Raw genomic sequence first — 20,184 nt, forward strand, 5'->3', positions numbered from 1 at the left:
CTGCAATGGTATGCCTAGTCTCTTGTTTCTATGTTCGTGTTTTTCACCCACAGCATGCATAGAATTATTCAATGCTGCCATCTATCTTAAAAACTAATAAATCTCTTGTATTTGATTGTTTACATCAGCAAAGCAATGAAAATTAAACAATTTTAATACCAGTAACCGGCAATATCTAACATCAGAAATGAATTCATTAATTACTCTGATAGACAAAATAACAGCAAATATTAAATTTACTTTATAAGCTTTTTAAAATCCACACAGCGAATTCTGTGACAAAATATGCTCTTATTTTTAATAGGACAAAAATCTAATCTAATTTAAACATTATATTTTTAATAAGTCCAAATCATGAAATTATGCCCTTCAGAACCTTAAAATGTAAACATTTTTAACTTGAATCGTTTAAAAAAGATTATTTTCAAATTGATGATATTAAAAATGGAATTTTTTAAAATACAATATGTTCTAAATGAATATAATAATAGAACAATATTAAACAACAGGAAAAATTTAATTATTTAAGAATATATATTTTACGCCTGCAGATGTCTATGCAAAGCGATCTCACTGAATTGAAATTTGAAAGTTTTTTTCTGCTTCCTAACTCTTATATTTTAAAATGCCTGATACGTTCCAGGCATTATTCTTTAAGTGTGTCGACTCAAAATATAAAAGTTGTCTGCTCTAAGTAAATCTTGGGGAAATAGGTTCTCATTTGGAATTTAGATCAATATTTACCCAGGAGGAGGTGAAAATTACGGGATTCTCGTGATATCCTCTATTTCGCTGACTTGTTAAAAGACATACTTGTTAAACTAACATTATTATTATTACTATTATTATTATTATTATTATTATCATTACAGCATTAAGCCATTTCCCTTTGGAGGTAGGCGTGACTCACTCGGTGGGGAAAGGAGTATTGTGAGGAAGGGATAGAAAATTTGTAGACTGATCCAGAATTCTCGTGTTATTTATGCAAATAACACGTTCGTTCCGCAACACTGCTCCGGCCCAGGTTGCTGATCAATCTTTCTAGCAATCACCCCAAGTGAAGATCCTCACGAAGTCGTTATGTAAGGTTCCCCACTTGGGTCCATTAATAGCCAAGGTCTTTGTTTCAGGCATCATTCACTCTACTGACACTCTTTTTATTAACTATTTGCCACCAAACTTTTCTGTCCTGGCATACCCTCTAGCTTCTTTTACGATCATGTATTTTTTCATGCAGACTCTCGTGTTTCGGTGGCTTCTTATGTCTCTTCTAACTAGGGTCTCATTCACACATTCTAACCAATCTTTCCGCGGTCTGTCTCTGGGCACATTGCCATTTACTTTACCTTGATACACTTGTTTCGTTAGTCGTTCATTTTGCATTCTCTCAACGTGCCCGAACTATCTTAACCGATTTCTTTCCCATGTGTCTATTAGCGTCTCTTCTGCACCACACTCTTTGAGAATTATCTCGTTATGTACTCATTTTGTCCGTCAGAGTTTTCCCGCATATTATGCGCATGGATCTCATGTCAATTGCATTAATGTTACCCTTATCTTTTTCTTGATAAGTCCATATCGCGCTACCGCATATTACAGTCGGTACAAATATAGAATGATATATTGCCATTTTAGCTTTATTTAATATATTTTTACTTCGGATAAGAGGTCCTGCTCTACCAATAACTTTCTTACCTTCGCTTATGCGTCTATCTAATTCCTCATCTATCTTCCCGTCCCTAGTAAATAAGCTGTAATAAATATTTTGATATCGTAAGGTACTTAATTACATACCTAATTTATATATGAACAGAAACGTTTTAAGTTAAAAATTTTATAACAAGAATTCATTTAGAATGAATACTATCGAAAACGGTATAATCAAATTTTCTTTTGAATAAATTAATTTTTCACGAAAAAAGAAATTTTTAACAAAATAATAGAATCCTCGAAAAAAAATGAAATTTCAATCAGGAAGTTTATTTTTCTACCAATAATGACGAATTTTCAACAAAATTCTAAATTTCCAAATACTGTATGAAAACAGATGAATTTGTTTCCAAATAGTTTAATTTTTAACGAAAATAGATCAATTTGAAAACAAAACGATTAATTTTTTACCAAAACAGGAAAATTAAAAAAATTAAATTATTAAGTAAAAAATTTCAATTTTTTATTTAAAATATCAATTTTCAAAAAAAATAGTGGAATCGAAATTTCTTTTAGAAAAATTGGTTTTTGACAATAAGAAAAGGAATTTTTTTAAAATAACTTAATCCTTAATGAAAAATATTAATTTCACCCAAGATTATTACTTTTCTGCCAAAAATTACGAATTTTCTACAAAATCTAGAAAGTTTCAAAGAAATATATGATTTTTAACTTAAAAATATAATTTTTTAACCAACAGTCATATAAGTAGATTACCTTGATAGAAATTAATTAAAAAATATATATAGAAATTTGAAAAAAATCGTTGAATTTTCAATCAAAAAGGTTAGTTTTAAACCAAACAGATGAAGCTTCAATTGTTAACTTAATATTCAAAGAAAAAATGGTATGGTTCGGTTTTTAGTTAAAAAAATAATTTTCAATTTAAAGAAGTGTAATTAAAAAAAAAGATCTGAGTTCTTTGCCAAAACAAATTGTAATTAAAAATATCAATAAATTTTTAACAAAAAATGGAAAGTTAAATTTTCACTTCAATAAATTAATTTGAAAAAATAAGAATTGTCCAAAAAATTGTTGAATCCTCAATCAACAAGATGAATTTTCAAAGAAAAAGATTAATTTTCTACTAAAAATGACGAATTTCTAACAAAATCCATACATTTTTAAACAATTAGTTAGTTTTTCAACTAAAAAAGATCACACTTAATTTAGAAAATTTAACTTTCTACTAAAAATGTCATAGTTGAATTTTCTGTTCAAAAAATTAATTTTCACAAAAAAGCAGTGTTTAACGAAAAAGACGAATTTCCAACCAATTACTTGATTTTTAAACTATAAGGGAACAGTTTTGTAAAATTTTTAGTTAAAAATGTTCAACAATTTAGTTGGACTTTTTTTCTGTCTTGACTAATGTTGTTTCTTGGTAAAAAAACTCATCTTTTTGGGTAGAAACTTGATTTTCTTAGGGAACATTAACACAATAAAAATGTATCTCTTTGGGTTGAAAATTCAACTATTTTCTGGAAAACTTGCCTTTTTGGGTTGAAAACTCAACAATTTTGTATCTATTTTCCTTTTTTCTTTGTTCGTCCTAGAGTTTTGCGCTCGATAATATATGCATATATACATCTACAACTGTAATTTGGTAGTTGTAAATTATCTTTTGTTAAAGCTCATTTGTTAAGGACTCAACTATTTCGTTTAAAATTTGTCTTTTTTGTTTGCATTCAATTACATGGTTAAATGTTAAACTAATTGAGTAAAAATGGCTCTTTTTTGGGTTGAATATTCATCATTTTAGTTAAAAATTTAATTGTTTTGTTGAAAATTTTTTCTTTCTTTGGTTGAATATTAATCTTTTTGTTGAATATTCCTCTAATTGTTTTAAGGTTGAACGACCCTTTACAAATTAATTTTTTTAGCTAAGATTCATTATTTTAGTTCAAACTTATCTCCGGTTAAAAATGAAAAAATCTGCTTGAAATGCACTTTTTGGTTCAATTCAGCCGTTGTTGCTTAAAAATAATCATATCTTTTTAGTTTTTGGTTGAAAATTTATATACTTATTTAAAAGTTGAACTATTTCGTTAAAATGTTATGTTTTTGGATGAAAAAGTAACTATTTAGTTGCAAATTCGTTAATTTTTTTAAACTAATTTTTTTAAACTGACAATTAAACTTTTTCATTTTCAGTGTAAACGGTTTTGTTAGAAATTTGACTTTTTAATGAAAGATTTGCATTTACAACCGAATAGGTTAAGTGTTAACCAAATAGTTAAATTTTTAACCTACAAATATAAATTTTAAACTGAATGGCCCAATTTTCAAATAAAAAAGATTAATATATAACCTTGAATCTTTAACTTTGAAGATTTAAGAATAAATAAGTATTTTAAATGTTTTAAACATAATGCACGATCCTTAAATAGACTCATTATACATGATTGCACTATTCGCATACCGAAGCGCAAAGCTGTAGTAAATTTTGATATAGTATCATGATATGGAACGGAAGTGCCTCTCTCTCCTCGCTCGACCAATCCGCAGTCAGCTGCCCAGGTGGCGCGTCCTTTACTACAGGGTCCCAAGTAGGATCCATCCATTGACTCCATACTCTTTCAGGACTTCCCAAAGTTTACTTCTATCTACCTGGTGAAAAGCTTTGAGTATACTTTACTAACGGTACTTAATAAGCTAATTCCTCTGTAATTATTGCAGTCGCTTTTATCTCCCTTACTTTTGTACATTGGTACGATAATCGCTTTTTTCCAATCGTCTGGGACATCTCGAAACATAAATTTATCAATTCGCACAGTCAATGTGGTATGTACTCGTCACCGTGTTAAATATTTCAGCTGTCATTTACTGTCTACCCGGCAGCCTTACCGTTTTTCAAGTTCTCAATTATATCCCTAACCTCAGTGACACAGACTTTCTCAATTGAGTTTTCTAACGAATCGTGTTCTACATCACAGTTGTGGCGCCCTATAGCTTCATGTCCAAATTCTCCCCTAAATTAGTCTCTAAAAACGTTTAGTTTTCCGTCTGCATCATATAGCATTTCCCCATTACTATTCCTCATGTTGACAAATTCTGTACTTTTATTTCCCTTTATTTTTTTATAAAGCAGTTTCTTGCTTCCTTCAAACTTGTCTTGTATTTTTTTTAATCTTTTTTAGCTTTAATTTTATCTTTAATTTCCTAAATTAATCGTTTGAATATTCTCTTTTCGTGTCTGTAATAATTTATATGCCTTATTTCTTTCCTCATCGCTATGACTTGCAATGTTCAAAGTTTTCCTGTACGCTTTTTTCTTTGCATTTTGGGCAGTCTAAATTTCATCGTTCCACCACGCATCACCAGACATTCTTCCTACCACCGCGGTACCACACACTTCGATCGGACACCTACAGTGATATCTCGTAGCTTTGTCCATGCCCCCTTTATATCTTTGTTCTTTATAAGGTCCTCTCATGTTGCCCTATCTATGCTTTCGATTATCTTATTTTGGAAATCTATTCGCATATAAAGTTTCTGTAGGTTCTCAATTTTTATTCGCGTTTTTTTTTTTTCTTTGTTCTCTTTTTTCTTCATCCCCGACCTGAGTTAATTTTGGAGATCAAAAGGTAATGATCAGTGTTGCATTCAGAACCCCTCCTGACCGTTGTATCTTTGACTAACTCTTTTAATTTTTCATTTGAATCAATAAAGTCAATTATACTGTGGTTATTTCCTTCAGACCAGGTGTACATGCGGATCATTTTATGCCTAAACCAAGTATTTGTAATAAACATACCTCTTTCTAAGCATAAACCAAATAATTTATCTCCATTATAGTTTATTCTGGGATTCCCAAAATTACCTAGTGCTCTTTCTGTATCCTGATTTTGGATGTCCATCCATTCTTTCATGTCTCCTTGCAGAATTATTCTTTCCCCATGGTCGAAAATATTTATTGTGCTATTTAAAGTGTTCCCGAAGGCGTCTTTTACGTCTCTGAGATCACTATCAACTGGCGCGCAGCATGCTATGATAAATAATCTTCTGATTCCTACTTACATTCTGGCCCTCAGCAGTCTGGGAGATACGAAATCATGATCTTCGATATGCCTGCTTCGCTAATTCATTCAAAATCAGACATATTCCTTGCCTACCATGTGGTTCACTATCTACTTCTAACCATGATTCAAATCTGCCTTTCAACACACCGTTTTCTATGTGCAGGGCATATTCTAAGCCTCAATTAGAACTGACCGAATCCCTATTATAAATATTATAAATATTATAAAGGATTTGAAAATCCAATTTTTCTGCGCATGGTGTCGAAACTGTTAACATACTTATTTGTGTTAGTAGTGCACTGTTGCGCATTAAAAAAAAATGATAGCTAAAATCAATTACTTTTCATGGCCGTTATGTGCTAAACTGTGCTAAAATGTATTTTTGCACTGACCATTATCAAGTTTTAGAACTGATCTTTTGGTCAGAACTGACCGTTAGAATATTCCTAGTCTATGTGTTTACTTTCGCATCCCTTTTTCTTTGTTTCAGACACACATAAAATATCTAGTTTCCTCACGTCCATAGTTTCTCGCAATTCTTTTACCTTGAGATCATTTACCCCCCTAGCATTCTAAACACTCACTCTCTATTCGTCGCCTGAAACATGACCTTTAGATTTACCATGTGCATACCTTTTGTCAATTAAAGTTTCTGTCCTTTCCGAGGCCATTTTATAGTTTGTATTATTCATTGTTTAGATTATACGCCCAACTACCACCTTTATGCTATAAGTTTATTTTCTTAGTCGAAATCATGTCGCGGTTACGTAGCAATTCGTCATATGGTGGAGACTGTAGTTATAACGTCCGTCTCACCAAACTTCAGTTAATACGGGAGAGTAGGGAGGAGGGGGGGCAGAACTGGAACCGAGTAGTATAATTACGAACTAGAAACATTATCTTTATTAGCACATACTTTTTAATTAGAACATATTTTATCGAAAAAACCTAAGCTTTCTTCCTAGCCTTCTTTTTTTCACTCGCAAGATTGAGCACGCCCAGGGGCGCACGTATGTTGGAACTCGCGCTTCGCGCTCGATTATTTATTAACTTCGTCTTACGAGCTCGGTCTTTGAACTTCCTTTACATTTGTGCAACATACCTTTAACAATTAAGGACCAAGGAATCGACAAATGTCATTTGGTGATTGTGAATTCTCTTTTCTGAAAGCTCCTTCGGTTTTTGTCCAAAGTTCGAAGATTTATACATCACGTTCAACTCTATTATATCAAATTTATATTATATTTATTAATTTTTATTCCCAGTTACCCTAAAAATTCATATAAAAAATATTTTGTTAACTAAAATTGTATTGCACATTGCAATTAAATATTGTATTCTCCAAAAACTTAATTTGTTTATTTGCAAATCTATCTTTTACGATTCAAGCAAAGAATGCACATTCTATCAAAAAATAATTATCGAAAAATTGTAGATTTTTCTTTTGGTGAAAGATTTTTGTTCATAAATTTTTATTCGTACCTTATGTCGTTTGTCCAGAAATTAAATGTTTTCATTTTTAATGTTATTTATACGGTTAAAATAAAAATTACGCTTCCTATTACAAAGGATTGTTAACAAATTCGTAGATCTTTTTTTGATGAACAACTTTTGTTTATATATTTTTTTTACCTTGTGTTATGTATCCAACATATTTTATTTGTTTATTTTAATGTTATTTTTAAAGATTCAAGCAAAAACTGCGCGTTCCTTGAAAAAACGATGGAAATCACTTACAGTCGTTACAGACGAGTTGCCAGTTTTTAAATATTAAAAAATTCCAATTTTCCCTACGTGTGTCAGAATTATTGCGATTTTTTCATGTGTATAGATTTAAATAATTAGTAATAATATAAAAATTGATTAAACAAAATTTGTGATCAAGTTCGTATTTTTTAAAAATATTAAGCTTTTTGAATTTGTTCAATGGCACACTTATTAAAAAATGTGAAGTAGATATTTTTCATGAAATTACGCCGAATGGAAGAAACAAGCCACTATTTTATAAATTTGAAATCGTTTATTAGCTTACAGCTAGTCCTTAGGTCACTTAAAAATACATATTTAAAAATATAAAATTAGCATTATTCGAAGCTGTACGTTTGTTATTTGAAGAAATGATACTAAGTTTTTATAAACAAGACGAGAAAATATTTTCGGAAGATATTACCATTTTTTAAAAATTAAGTGTTCCATTAAGTAATATAAAAATATAATTTTTGTTGATATTTCGAAGGATTTTAATTTAATCAAAATTTTTTTTTTAATATGCTTTCATATTATCACTTGTTATTGAAAACTGTAGACATACAAAATTGGAAATTTTCTTTTATTTGCTTGTTTGGTTCGAAATTTCTGGTTACGCCAATGTTTGAATGAAGGTTGATTGTTAAAAAGTGATGATCACTCAAGGGGTTGTTGATTTCAAAGTAATGGGGTGTGAACTATCCCACGACATTACCACCATAACTTTATTCATCAGGTGAAAGCCTATTGTGTCTGACTTGTTTTGCTCTCGCCACTATCCAAACGTCGCTATCGTCACGTGTCGACACGTGCTTTTTGTCTATTCTACTCGAAATTATTATAGACTCGTATTTTAAATTTAAACTATACATTCAAGCGATTTCTTCGTACTGTAGAAGAAAATTAAAATGTCAACTTTATGTTTCATTTGGGGAGCAAGAAATTGAACAAATTATAGGACATCTAGAGGAAGAAAAAGTGAAATTGTCATGCATGCAATTTTTCGTAGGTACTCAATGTATTATATGCAGATTTGAAGGATGGAAATGCAAAAGGAGTAGCAATACTTTAAATTTAGATTTTAATATCCACTAAAATGAAGAGTTTTGTAATAATACTGGAGCGTCCAAGGTGTAAACCTTTTAACTGACATTTTTTTTGAAATTGTCTTTTTTTTTGTATTTTCTGGAACATTTTTGATATGCAGTAAGTATGCCGCAAAACGGAACGGAAAAATTCCTTTTAGTTCTTTCTTTTTCAATTTATTTTTGAAAATCACGTGTTTTTGTGCCTGGAGCATAGGTCCGCGGTCTAAACTTGTTAACTGACATTTTGTTTGAACTTGATTCTTTTTTCAATTTTCTGGAACATTTTTTATGGCTGGGTATCGATACTTCACATATCAGATCTACACGTTGTTCAACTCGACACATTGCGTGTAGACATTATATTAAGGTTATCAACTCTACACATTTAATTTAGCATCTGAGACTATGCACATGAAGTCTACACATTAATCACACCACGTGAAAGTCTTCAAATTTAAGTGTACACATTCAAGTCAACACCCTTAATTCATCACGTGAAAAGTCTACACATTAAATAGTAAGTCGAAAAAGTCTACACACTAAAGTCTACACATTAAGCCTACACAGCAAAGTCTACACACAATAACTCTGCACATTAATTCTTTTGAATTTTAAATTTCGTTATTTGACAATTCTACACGTCGAAATTGTGCAAATAAAACTGTACACGTTCAACTGTGCACAAAAAATGTCCATTATTTTTGAAATTGGCCTTTTGAGCACTGTATTCTGGTCTTTTTTTGCATCAAAATATTAATATAGGTCAGTGGAATATTTATTATCATTGGTTAATTAATTCTTGATTATTTAAATAAATAGAATTTGTTTCAATAATTTTTTTCGAAAAATTTTTTTCACCCTTAAAATTATTACTATTATTCTAGTGGAATCTTTAATAACATTGGCTCATTAATTTTTAATTGTTCAAACGAATGGAATTCGTTCTAATAATTTTGTGTAAATTCGTTTTTTCCTACAAATTATTACTATTAATCTAGTGAAATATTTATTAACATTAGTTCATTAATTTTCAATTATTTAAACAAATGGAATTTGTTTAAATATTTTAATTTCAAACATTTTAAAAATAAAAATTAATAATGAGGGTCTAGTGGAATATTTATAATTATTGGTTCATTTATTCTCAATTATGTAAGCAAATTCCATTTGTTAAAAAAAACTTTTTGTAATAATAAGTTTTATAAAAAAAAAATAAAAAAAAATAAAATAAACAATGTTATAAAATATTCCACTAAAGAAATATTAATAATTTTTAATGAAAAAACTATTTAAACAAATTTCATTTGTTTAAACGATTGTATATTAATTAAAAAATGTTAATAAATATTCCACTAGACTGATAGTAATAATTTTTAAGAAAAAACTAATTAGCGACAAGAATTATTTGAACAAATTCCATATGTTTAAACAATTTAAAATTAAGGAAACAATGTGAATTAATATTCCACTAGACTAATAGTAATAATTTTTAAGAGAAAAAAAGAATTTTCGAAACAAAAGTTATTTAAACAAATTTCATTTGATCAAATAATTAAAAATAAATTAAAGAAAGATAATAAATATTTCCTAAGTCAATATTAATAATTTTAAGTCCAAAAAAAAACGAGAATATAGTGTTCAAAAGGTCGATTTCATGAAGAATTGACATTTTTCGTTTTAAGGGTAATTTCCAGGTAGTTGTGGTGGTGTGTTAGGGGTGTCAAACCTATATGTCTGATACATGAAATTCTTCGTTGGATAATTCTCTACAGGCCCTCATACTCTCTCGTCATATTCTTTCAAACCCTACAAAATTATTTCAAAAACTCAAAAAAGTGATTTTTCCGCATGCATTTTATATGGAAAACTTCAAGTCCAAACCGGCACCTGTTAAAATAAAAAATAAAAAATTCGGGAATTTCTTTTTTCGGATTTGGATTGAAATCGGGGGGATCGTTGCCCTCTAAAAAGGCGTTTTTGAGCCACCCTAGTGTACATTTAACCGTGTAGAGTTTAATGTGCATAGTTTCTTCGTGTAGAGTTTAACGTGTAGACATTAATGTGCCCAGTTTAATTTGTAGGCCTTTTTATCAGGAAAATTAATATGTTGACTATATATAACGCGTAGAGTTAAATGTGCAGAGCTTAACGTGAAGAGTTTTTTTGTGTAGACTTTAATCTTCGAGGTTTTCTATTTTCGAGGTTAGTGTGCAGAGTTTATTGTGCATAGTTTTAGCGTTTACACTTTAATGTGTACAATTAATATGTACAGTCTTAAAAAATTCATTTATAAAAAGTTGTAGAGTTAAGCGTGGAGAATTGCATGTGTAGACTTGAATGTGTAGACTCGACGTTTACGCGTAATGTGCAGAGCTCATACCATGTGTAGATCCGATATGTGTAGTATCGACCGGGCCCCATTTTTTATATGCAGTTAATATCCCGCAAACGAAACGGCAAAATTTCGTGTTTTTTCTCACATCGGCTCAGTTTACTTGTAGAATAAGGTATAGAATATCTTGTAGAATAACACATGTTAGTGTGTGCTCAGTCTCGATTACTAAGCCTCAGCAAATTTTGGCATTAAACTAATTAAAATTTTTACAATAAACTAATTGAAATTTTTGCAAAACACATCTATGTTCGGTATGCGATTCCAAACATTTTGACATATAAAATTTGTCCGCTGCTAGAAAAACAGCGCAGAAAATGTGATCTCCAGAAAAACAATAGGAAATTAGCGGTGGATCACTGCAGACAACAGGTTTACAACGCTGAAATTTTTGTAGATAACATATGAATAGCTTTCACTTGTCATATAACGTTCAATTTTGATTCAATTATTCTAAGACTAACGTGTTTTATTTTTCTCTAGTAAATGCCGTGCAAAATTTCTGAAGTGCCAGTTAAAAGGTTTAGGCTGCGGACACTTCAACTATCTTTTTTGATATACAAAAAAGGCATATATTTTAATGTCTTCGTGGTTCCACGACAAAAATTTTCTTTTCTGTTTATCAATCCAACATTTCGGGGAATTGTCCCCATTTAAAAAAATCAAAATTATGATTTTCCTCATGAAATCATAACGTTTTTCAGAACCCATACAACTCTAACTTTAAAACTGAAACTTGATTTCCTCGGAACTGAATAATTTTGTTTATCAAACTTTTTCGTCAAATATTTTCTCATAACTGGAAGCTTTTTTTCAATCAAAATTTGTCAGTATCGATTAAGCTATATACGTCAGTTTTTATATTATGTTAGTTACCTCTTTTGCCTTTTCATTGTTCATTTGTTTGACCTTGCGTTTTAATTTTTTTATATTTTCATTTTGCCATTTACAATCTTTTGTAAAGTTATGTATCAGTATAGTGTAATAAAAAATTTCCCACAGATATGTTTTGCAAATTACTTCTAAAAAACGGATATTACACAATAAGGCTAAGATTATTTATTTTTAAAATATATATTACATTAAAAAATAGCATATTTCTACAGACAATTGAAAGTTAGTATTGAGTACTTGCGCATGCCTCTGAGTCTGTGATACCAGGATATAGATTTCTCCAAGGCTCAGGTGTTCGTCGAGACGCATCTGCGGCGTCTTGATAAGTACAGATTCGGTTTTCCCAAAAGTTTACTGAAAGAACTGATCGTATTTAAATTTTGCCTGCGTTTTTGAAGGATTTTATATTCAAAAAGCAAAAAAATTGTAGATTCAATATTAGCTGAACAAATTATTATCTTTAATATTCTAATCAAAATTAATTAAAAGGTCTAAATTTATGGGGATCCTGATAAGTTACAGAAATCATAAATTTAAGATATTTATACTAAATTCAGAATCTGTCTGCAGAAATTACAAGTTAGACTAATTAGTATATTGCAATAATATTATTAGGTTCTTATAGTAAAACTTATTATTACATTTCTAAAAAATTAATTAATGCGTGCATCAACGAAGATATCAAATACCTCCCTTTTTTCTCAAAAGAGTTTATTAAAAAAAAAAATCGTTTAGTCTTCGACGGTAATTTTTTCCTGCAATATACTATTCCAGAATTACCATACTAATTAAATGTTAAATAATTTACAAATTCTTATTTTTCAATAAGTTAATTTATCAGAATATGCGTGCGTAATTTTTGAAATCAGAAGCCCAAAAATATCGAAACAATTATTAATCTCTTTAGTAATTATATACGATATTCTTCAAATCTACTATAAAAAATTTTCTTTTCTTTTAATTTTGGTAGTGTTTTATGGTATAAAAATCTTTCAAAGATAGCCTGTGTATGGCATTGTCAACAATGGATCGCCGCCAGATTAGAATAGACTATTCATGTTTCTACAAATTGAAATGGTAAATAAATATGTATTGCGTAAAGGTATTAATCAACGAGGACGCTCCTCTTCTTGATTTCGAAAACGGGATTTTTAATTACGGAATAACTCTTAATTTTCATGTTATAAATGCCTAAATAAGACTTATTTCGTGCCTTTTAATACAAAAATAATAGTTTTCTTCAGGAAAGTTACCTCTCGGTAATTGCTTCCTTCATCCTATGTCTTTTTGTTCAAGATAGTATAGAGGTATACAAAAAAAGTCAGTACAATTTTTCTTAGTACTTAATTTTAATCACTCGAATTTCACTAGCAACCTTTACTGATATTCCACGAAGCATTAACGTAATGTAAGTAATTTTTTACTGAAATATCAATGAATACTCACAGGATTCTTCGTGATTTTTTTCTGATTGAAAATGCGCCAGAGGTACTTCACTAATTTCCAGCTAAGTATCCCTAATTTAATTTATGAATTTCTAGATATATAAAAAGAAAGAATTAGTGCTTATTTTTATTTACTTTATTAATGCTAATATTTAAAAGACTAAAAAACTTGTATATCTACACAGCAGAGAAAAAAGATTTATTAAGTCTACAAGGATCCTGCGTTAAAATAGTTACTTAATTTGATGTAAAATTCACAGAATTATCTATAGATTTTACAGAATTGTCAGTAATACTACAGGTTTACGAATATTCTCTGTAAAATTGATTAAATTCTTCCATCAAGATAATATCTTCAAAATGTAAACTTGAAAGAAGAAATCTTCAAGCTATGCAGAAAATGTGCGTGAATTCATTCAAAACCGCTGCAAACTAATTTGGACGCGTTCATTATTGTTTTGCACCTATCATTGATATAAGTATAAGTGGTTCATTGCCGAGAAGTAGCATTATCGGACATTTTTTTAAATATGACTCAAAAATAGTGATCAATATTAAGTGTGTTTTAGAATCAACATTAATAAATTAATTTAAACTATACCAAAATCTTTGTAAGCATAAAATTAACAATTTTAGTCTCAGTTATGAATAGTTTGTATAATTGTTTTCGACTTTTATCATAAAACAACAATGCAACGAGACTTAATTTCTATCTATATAAGTTATAAATTTATTGGTTGAGACGGGTGCATAACAGGATATTTTGCGCACTTTTTTATTTACAATTTTGAAACGAGGTCTTAACAAATTTGGGAACTTTACTAAATTTTATTTCGATATTAATACTTATAGTGAGATCATTTTTGAAAAAATGTATTATTCAAAGAAAAAATGGAAATCCACTAGGGCATAAAGTGGTCAACTTTTTGGCAGTCACCCTTATGTTACAGATTATTTCAGATACCTAATTATATAAAGAAAATTTTAAATCAGAGAGGGTTAAATAGAGAATTTTAAATTATAAAAGGAAACCTGAGGGGATGAAAAACGGGATTTTGTATCCTAAAAAGAATCTAAGGGAATGGAAAAGGTGATTTAAGCTGCGATTTATTATCATTTACTATTTATTATTTATTTATAATTTTTTATAATATTTTTTGTTAAAAATATTGGTGTTTTTTGAAAAATAAGAGCTTTTCTCTTATGTACGTGAAACAAATTGTCATATTTATATATAACATATAAGCTTATACGGTCATACATGCCTGTTAAGTGCATAAATTGATTAACCTCTTAATAACGAATAAACTAAGTGCTTGCAATATTGCTATATTCCAAAAACTACGAAAGTTTTTCTCTTAAAAATTTAAAACGTTAGAAAAATGTACAAATCTGTGAATAACATAACTTCGTTTGGTCATAGAGTGATTCCAAATACGTCAATCTATTTATCTCCTAAAAATGAACTAAATTGACATATTTTTGTTGTCATATTCCTAATACTGAAAAAAATTGGTAAAATTCTTTAAGAAGAAAATTTGTGTACGGAGATAACTGTAAACACTCTATTTTTGTATGAAAAAATCGTTTTACACGGTGTGGTATTATACTGTCAATATTGTGATACAAATTATTAAAAATGTCTATTTTTTCAAGTGCTTTTTTTGGAACTTTCAAGATATTCAATTAATCTACCTCAAGTTTTTTTTCGTAAAAAGAATAAATTTGATTAAAATCTACGTATTAAAATTTTGTTCTTAAATATAATCAAAAATGTAAAAAAATCAAATCAAAAACGATTTCTAAGAAAAATATGGAATCGAAAAAAAGTATCTTATCTCATTCGGCTCTAAACTTCATTAATAACGGACATTATTTAAAACTGCATGCTTTCTTAATTGTATGACCCTACATGAACTTATTTTCGAGTTATCATAAAAAGATTATTGTTGATACACACACACAAACATTTTTTAAAAACCTCACTTTTAAATTCCTGAAGTCCAATTTTGCCAAAGTATGTCAAAACACTACGTTCGAAAATTTTCACTGTTACAAAGCTTCCTATACGAGGAAGTAATTACCTGGATATTCTGTAAACTCTTAATGAGTTTCCTATTTCAACAGAAAATTCTGCATGTTTAGCAGACTGTAGAAAAAAATTCTCCGTGTACAAAAAAATAAGATAATTTTTCGAACATTTTTTTCCCTATTTGTGCGATTCAAAATGCAACAAAATCTGTATTATTTTTGAAAAGAGAATAGAAACTTTATTTTGTATAGGCATGACTTACTATTAGACAAAATCCGATTAGATTTTAAATAAAATTTCAAACTTTTTAGCACTATCCACAAATTTAGAAAGTTTTTGCGCAACATCAATACGGAAAGGAACATGAATTACCCCGATGTAATGGCGACAAGAGTGGAGGATGTACTAAAATTCCAGGAGCGAATCGCGATTGGATGATACAGGGGATGCTGTGAATCAAGGGCGTGGCTGTTGGGGATGAAACCAGCCCCTCAGAAATTTGCTCTTAGGTTTATAGTATCATTCTGACTAGATTCTTATCGGACGTGTTTTCTCAATACAGAAAAAGAACGTTTATAAAAGTGAGATTTCTCAATACAAACATTATTTATTATATTAATATATTGTCTCATATTTCTAACAAAAACTTGTTAAAAAGTGAATTGTGATAAGTTCCATGGCTTTCTAGGAAAATTAATTTCCATATGACCCTAAGTGTTGATAATAATCAGAAAATATTTAAACACATATTGCAGATTATGGAGTAAATTTATTCTGTAGATAGTGGACTGATACTGCATCAACAGTTGCAAATTCTGCAAATAAGCTAGGTAAGAACAATTTAATTTAATTAGTAACGAAAAACAAAACATTTTTGAACAAATACTTTTATTTCAATATAAACATACTAAAAAATAAATTTTATATTCGCATACAAAATAATAACTTGAAAACTCTTTTTGGAAAAGTTAGCTTTGCGCGGCAAAAAGATTATAAGGTTTTACAAGAAAGTAAATATAATCATTTATGTTTCTAAATTATTAACACCTGTTCTTCATTTGCTTTTTAAGAACAAACCTTTATCGAAAAACATCACGTTTTGTTTTATTTCAAACCGGGATAAACCTCCTGAAGTTAATTAAATTCCGAGAAAATAATAATCGCTGAAAGGAAGGGTTGCTAATTCGATAATAAATCCAGCAAATATTTAGTCACTATACGTGCTCTCAGGATAAAGTTAGCACTCTTTCCCTTATACCACAGGGTTTGCGAACGATTCCCAAAGGAGCATTATATTTCTCTCTTCGATTCGAAAAAAAATCTAGAAATGTCCTTTCGTAGCCAATATGCTATATAATTCAAATAATGTGATCCCATTTTCTGTAACACGCACTTGGTGGCCTTATTAATTATTGACAGATAAGGCTCGAGACGAAATCTACCCTCGTTTCTTCAGATTTTTATGTTAAACCAAACATTTATATGTAAGAGTGCCTTTTCCATTTAAATATTTCAAATGGATTTAGAGAGGGTCAGCATGAGTTTTACGAGAAAACAATCGCTTAAAAAATCGATGCCCTGATTTTGGTGAATTTTTAAAAAAGAAAGGGACAGAAGAGTTTCTTGTTAATAAGAATACAGAATAATATATTGCAATAAGAATAGTTCAATTATATTAAAATTATAATTAAAACCTATTAATATATACTCAATGAAATCTAAAGCCGCGGATAGTGGATAATTTATAGTCGGGTACGAAATAAAAATTTGTGTTTTGGAATTTTGCAAAAGCTACTCTCCCAAGTTTCTTAATTTCAGATGAAAAATAATCATCAACTTTCCTGTATTAAAAAAAATGCTTTAGAGATTCCGCTAGGCCGTTGCAGGCTTTCAAATAAATTTTCTGAGTTGCCGATTTAAAAAATATACGAAGTCAAAGTTGAAAAATTCTCTGATGCCTAAAAAGTATTTATTATTTATTGAGTAATAAGCTATACATTTTATGAAACAAACAGCAACAAATTTGAAGATATTATGGCACTTAGAATACACAAATTCGTAATTTCATTAAAATTGCTGGGTGGTTGGGTGCAATAAAAGCCTACTTTTTCAAAACTTCAATTAATTATCTGAAGTGACCCTTAAACAATTTTTTTCCTGATTTAATATGCACATTATATCTTCTAAAATATATCAAGAATATTTTCCTTACTGAATAAATCAAAATTATTTATACTGGATGACGGAAAAAATCTTGAATTTCGAAATACACATTAAATGCATATTTTTATATTTCAAAGATTCCTATAGTACTTTAGAATGTGTTTTTAACTATATAATAGTGTACCTGAAAGGGATGTAAGTTAGTTAATTATTCTCAACTTTGGTGAAATTCTGCGTTTTTAAGAAGAAAGATTAAATACAGCGACATCCTTTTCACGTAAATTATAGCTATAAATATATATTAAAGTACTACAAGAATTGCACTAAAATATAAAAAATATTTATTTATTGGTTTAGGTTGATGGTCGATTTCAGCAAATTAATTGTAATGAAATTAATTATTTCAATATTCAAAGCCTGATAATACCCTCAACAAACTTTTTTCTTGTTTCATAAAAGGACTTTTCTTCAATAAATAACAACAACTTTCTTGGAGTGAAAGAATTTTTTAGCCTTATATTTGTGCCTTTAAAAAATTAAACACTATGAAAATTAATTTTAAGGCCTACAATAGCCTAGGTGAACCTCTAAACTATGTTTTAAACCTCAATTAAAATTATTGCAGTACTTTTTCATCGAAACGAAGAAATTTGAGGGACAAATTGAAACAAAATTTTTTATCACGCATTTATTTAATATTAAATCTTAAACTATATTTCATTTTGAAACGATTTGCATATAATTGCATACCTACATTAAATACTTCAACTTTAAAAGACATGAATGTCAACATATTTAAAGTTTTTTTTTCAATTTTCAGCGAATTTTAAGATTTATTTCAAGTTACGTTCCTTTGAAAAATTTGAAATTCAAATCAAACCAGATTAAGTACTTTTAAACTTAAATTATTAATAAAAAATAACTAATTTAGAAGATTTACCGAGTAATTAATTGAGAACAATTGAGTACTCAAATCCCATATTCCAATGTAAAAACGAATGACTTTAAAGATACTATAATTTCAAATTCTGTTTGTTAAAATATGCCTGTCTCAAAAGCAAAAAATCTGTAGAAAATTTTTGCGTTTTCAATTTTTTTCATGCAATCATTTTTCTCTTAAAAAAGCAATGCCTAATTATAAGGTTTCTATGAAAAATGTTCTACAAAAAAATGTCTCGTATTTTTTTTCACAGAAAATGTAAAAAAATGGAAGAAATAAAATTATGTGAAATTTAGGGGGAAAAATCCGTCTTTTAGAACTCTATTTAATGTTTCGAATTTTTCACAACATTTAAAATAAAAAATTTGATTAAATTTGAAAGAAAGTTAAAAAAAATTCAACGTAAAAATGGTACCATTTTCTTGGCGGATCAATTTTGGAAATTTATTATTCGAGATTAATATTGTAATATTATTGTATACTGATTGAAGATTAAAGAGTTAATAAAGTCTTTTTTTTTAATCAGTTAAAATAATGGAAAGAGAGGTTTTGCTTCCAATACCTGCCTGCTGCAATCTGAGTCTTCAAGCTCGTAGAAGGTGTGTATTTTCGTGTATAATCTCTATGATGATTTTGTTTAAATAAACATAAATTGAATAAACTTTAATTAAATATTAAAACTATTAAATTGTATATCGAACTTGGATCACGAGATAACTTTTTTTGTACAGGGACAGAGAAAATTCAATGGCGAATGGTCATAATACTGTAAATACTATCAATTCTGGTTCAGGAAGTTTGTCCAGAGAAGAAAGAAGACGCCGACGGAGAGCTACTCAAAAATATAGAACAGCACATGCAACACGGTACATAAATTTAAAATTATTGAAATAAACATTATTTTACAAGGGAATCGATTTTAAAATATATAGAATTTCTTGAATAACACATTTTTAAATTGAATTTTGTCACTAGCGAACGAGTAAGAGTAGAGGCCTTCAATCTTGCATTCGCCGAACTTCGGAAGCTGCTCCCAACTTTACCGCCGGACAAGAAGCTCTCCAAAATCGAAATTCTTCGACTAGCTATTTGCTACATTGCATATCTCAATCACGTTCTCGAAGCGTAATTTCTCATTTAAAAACTTCAATTTGAAAATCGCAAAGACTCAATGCAATTTCAAAATTTCGATGTGCAATACCTATAAACAAAAATCCAAATACTAAACTACAACTTCTTTTCTATTTGTAAATACATATTAACTTTGTTTCCACTGAGTTAATTGATTTAATTTAAATTTATTGTATTAAAATATTGTAACTGAATATTGTATGAATGCCTATATACTTTCCGTGTTAGTATTATAGATAAAATTATGAAGTTTAGATGACGAATGACGTATGAATGTTGAAAATGTATATGTCTTTGCTTGCTGAAAATAATTAGCAATTTGGAAAAAGTGATCCATTATTCTTAATTTTCCTTCCAATTCTATGTGGACAGTAGAAGAAGATAGTAGTGCGGCCCGCTTATCGCATATGCTCGAGGAACCTCTTAAACCCATTTGGACACGTGTTAGGATCCTGAACTAACTGGGTGCAGTCCCTCGGGATCACTCACTCGGGACTAAGTGAAAAAGAATAGGATTACTGGAAGCCAACTTCACGGATCGACGCCCCTTGCAATCAATTCCCTAGAGCACCACCGTCCACGTGATCATTATTCCCCATCTAATTATTTCGCCATAGTTTC

General features: G+C 29.2%; 1 protein-coding gene across 2 annotated transcripts; it reads left to right on the forward strand.

The window, feature by feature from the left end:
• Positions 1-15,877: 15,877 nt before the first annotated feature.
• On the forward strand, positions 15,878-19,617 carry LOC117167995 (helix-loop-helix protein 1). 2 transcript variants are annotated; one of them, XM_033353299.1, is made up of 5 exons: positions 15,878-15,910; positions 16,085-16,159; positions 18,959-19,031; positions 19,164-19,298; positions 19,408-19,617. In XM_033353299.1, the coding sequence occupies exons 3-5, from the start codon at positions 18,967-18,969 to the stop codon at positions 19,559-19,561; spliced, it is 354 nt and encodes a 117-aa protein (XP_033209190.1). In that variant the 5' UTR covers positions 15,878-15,910; positions 16,085-16,159; positions 18,959-18,966; the 3' UTR covers positions 19,562-19,617. The 2 variants fall into 2 exon arrangements, with proteins under 2 accessions (XP_033209190.1, XP_033209191.1); XM_033353300.1 differs by lacking the exon at positions 15,878-15,910 and having other exon boundaries at positions 16,020-16,159.
• Positions 19,618-20,184: the final 567 nt, after the last annotated feature.

Source organism: Belonocnema kinseyi, chromosome 2 (genome assembly GCF_010883055.1).
Source record: "Belonocnema kinseyi isolate 2016_QV_RU_SX_M_011 chromosome 2, B_treatae_v1, whole genome shotgun sequence".
NCBI classification, from domain to species: domain Eukaryota; kingdom Metazoa; phylum Arthropoda; class Insecta; order Hymenoptera; family Cynipidae; genus Belonocnema; species Belonocnema kinseyi.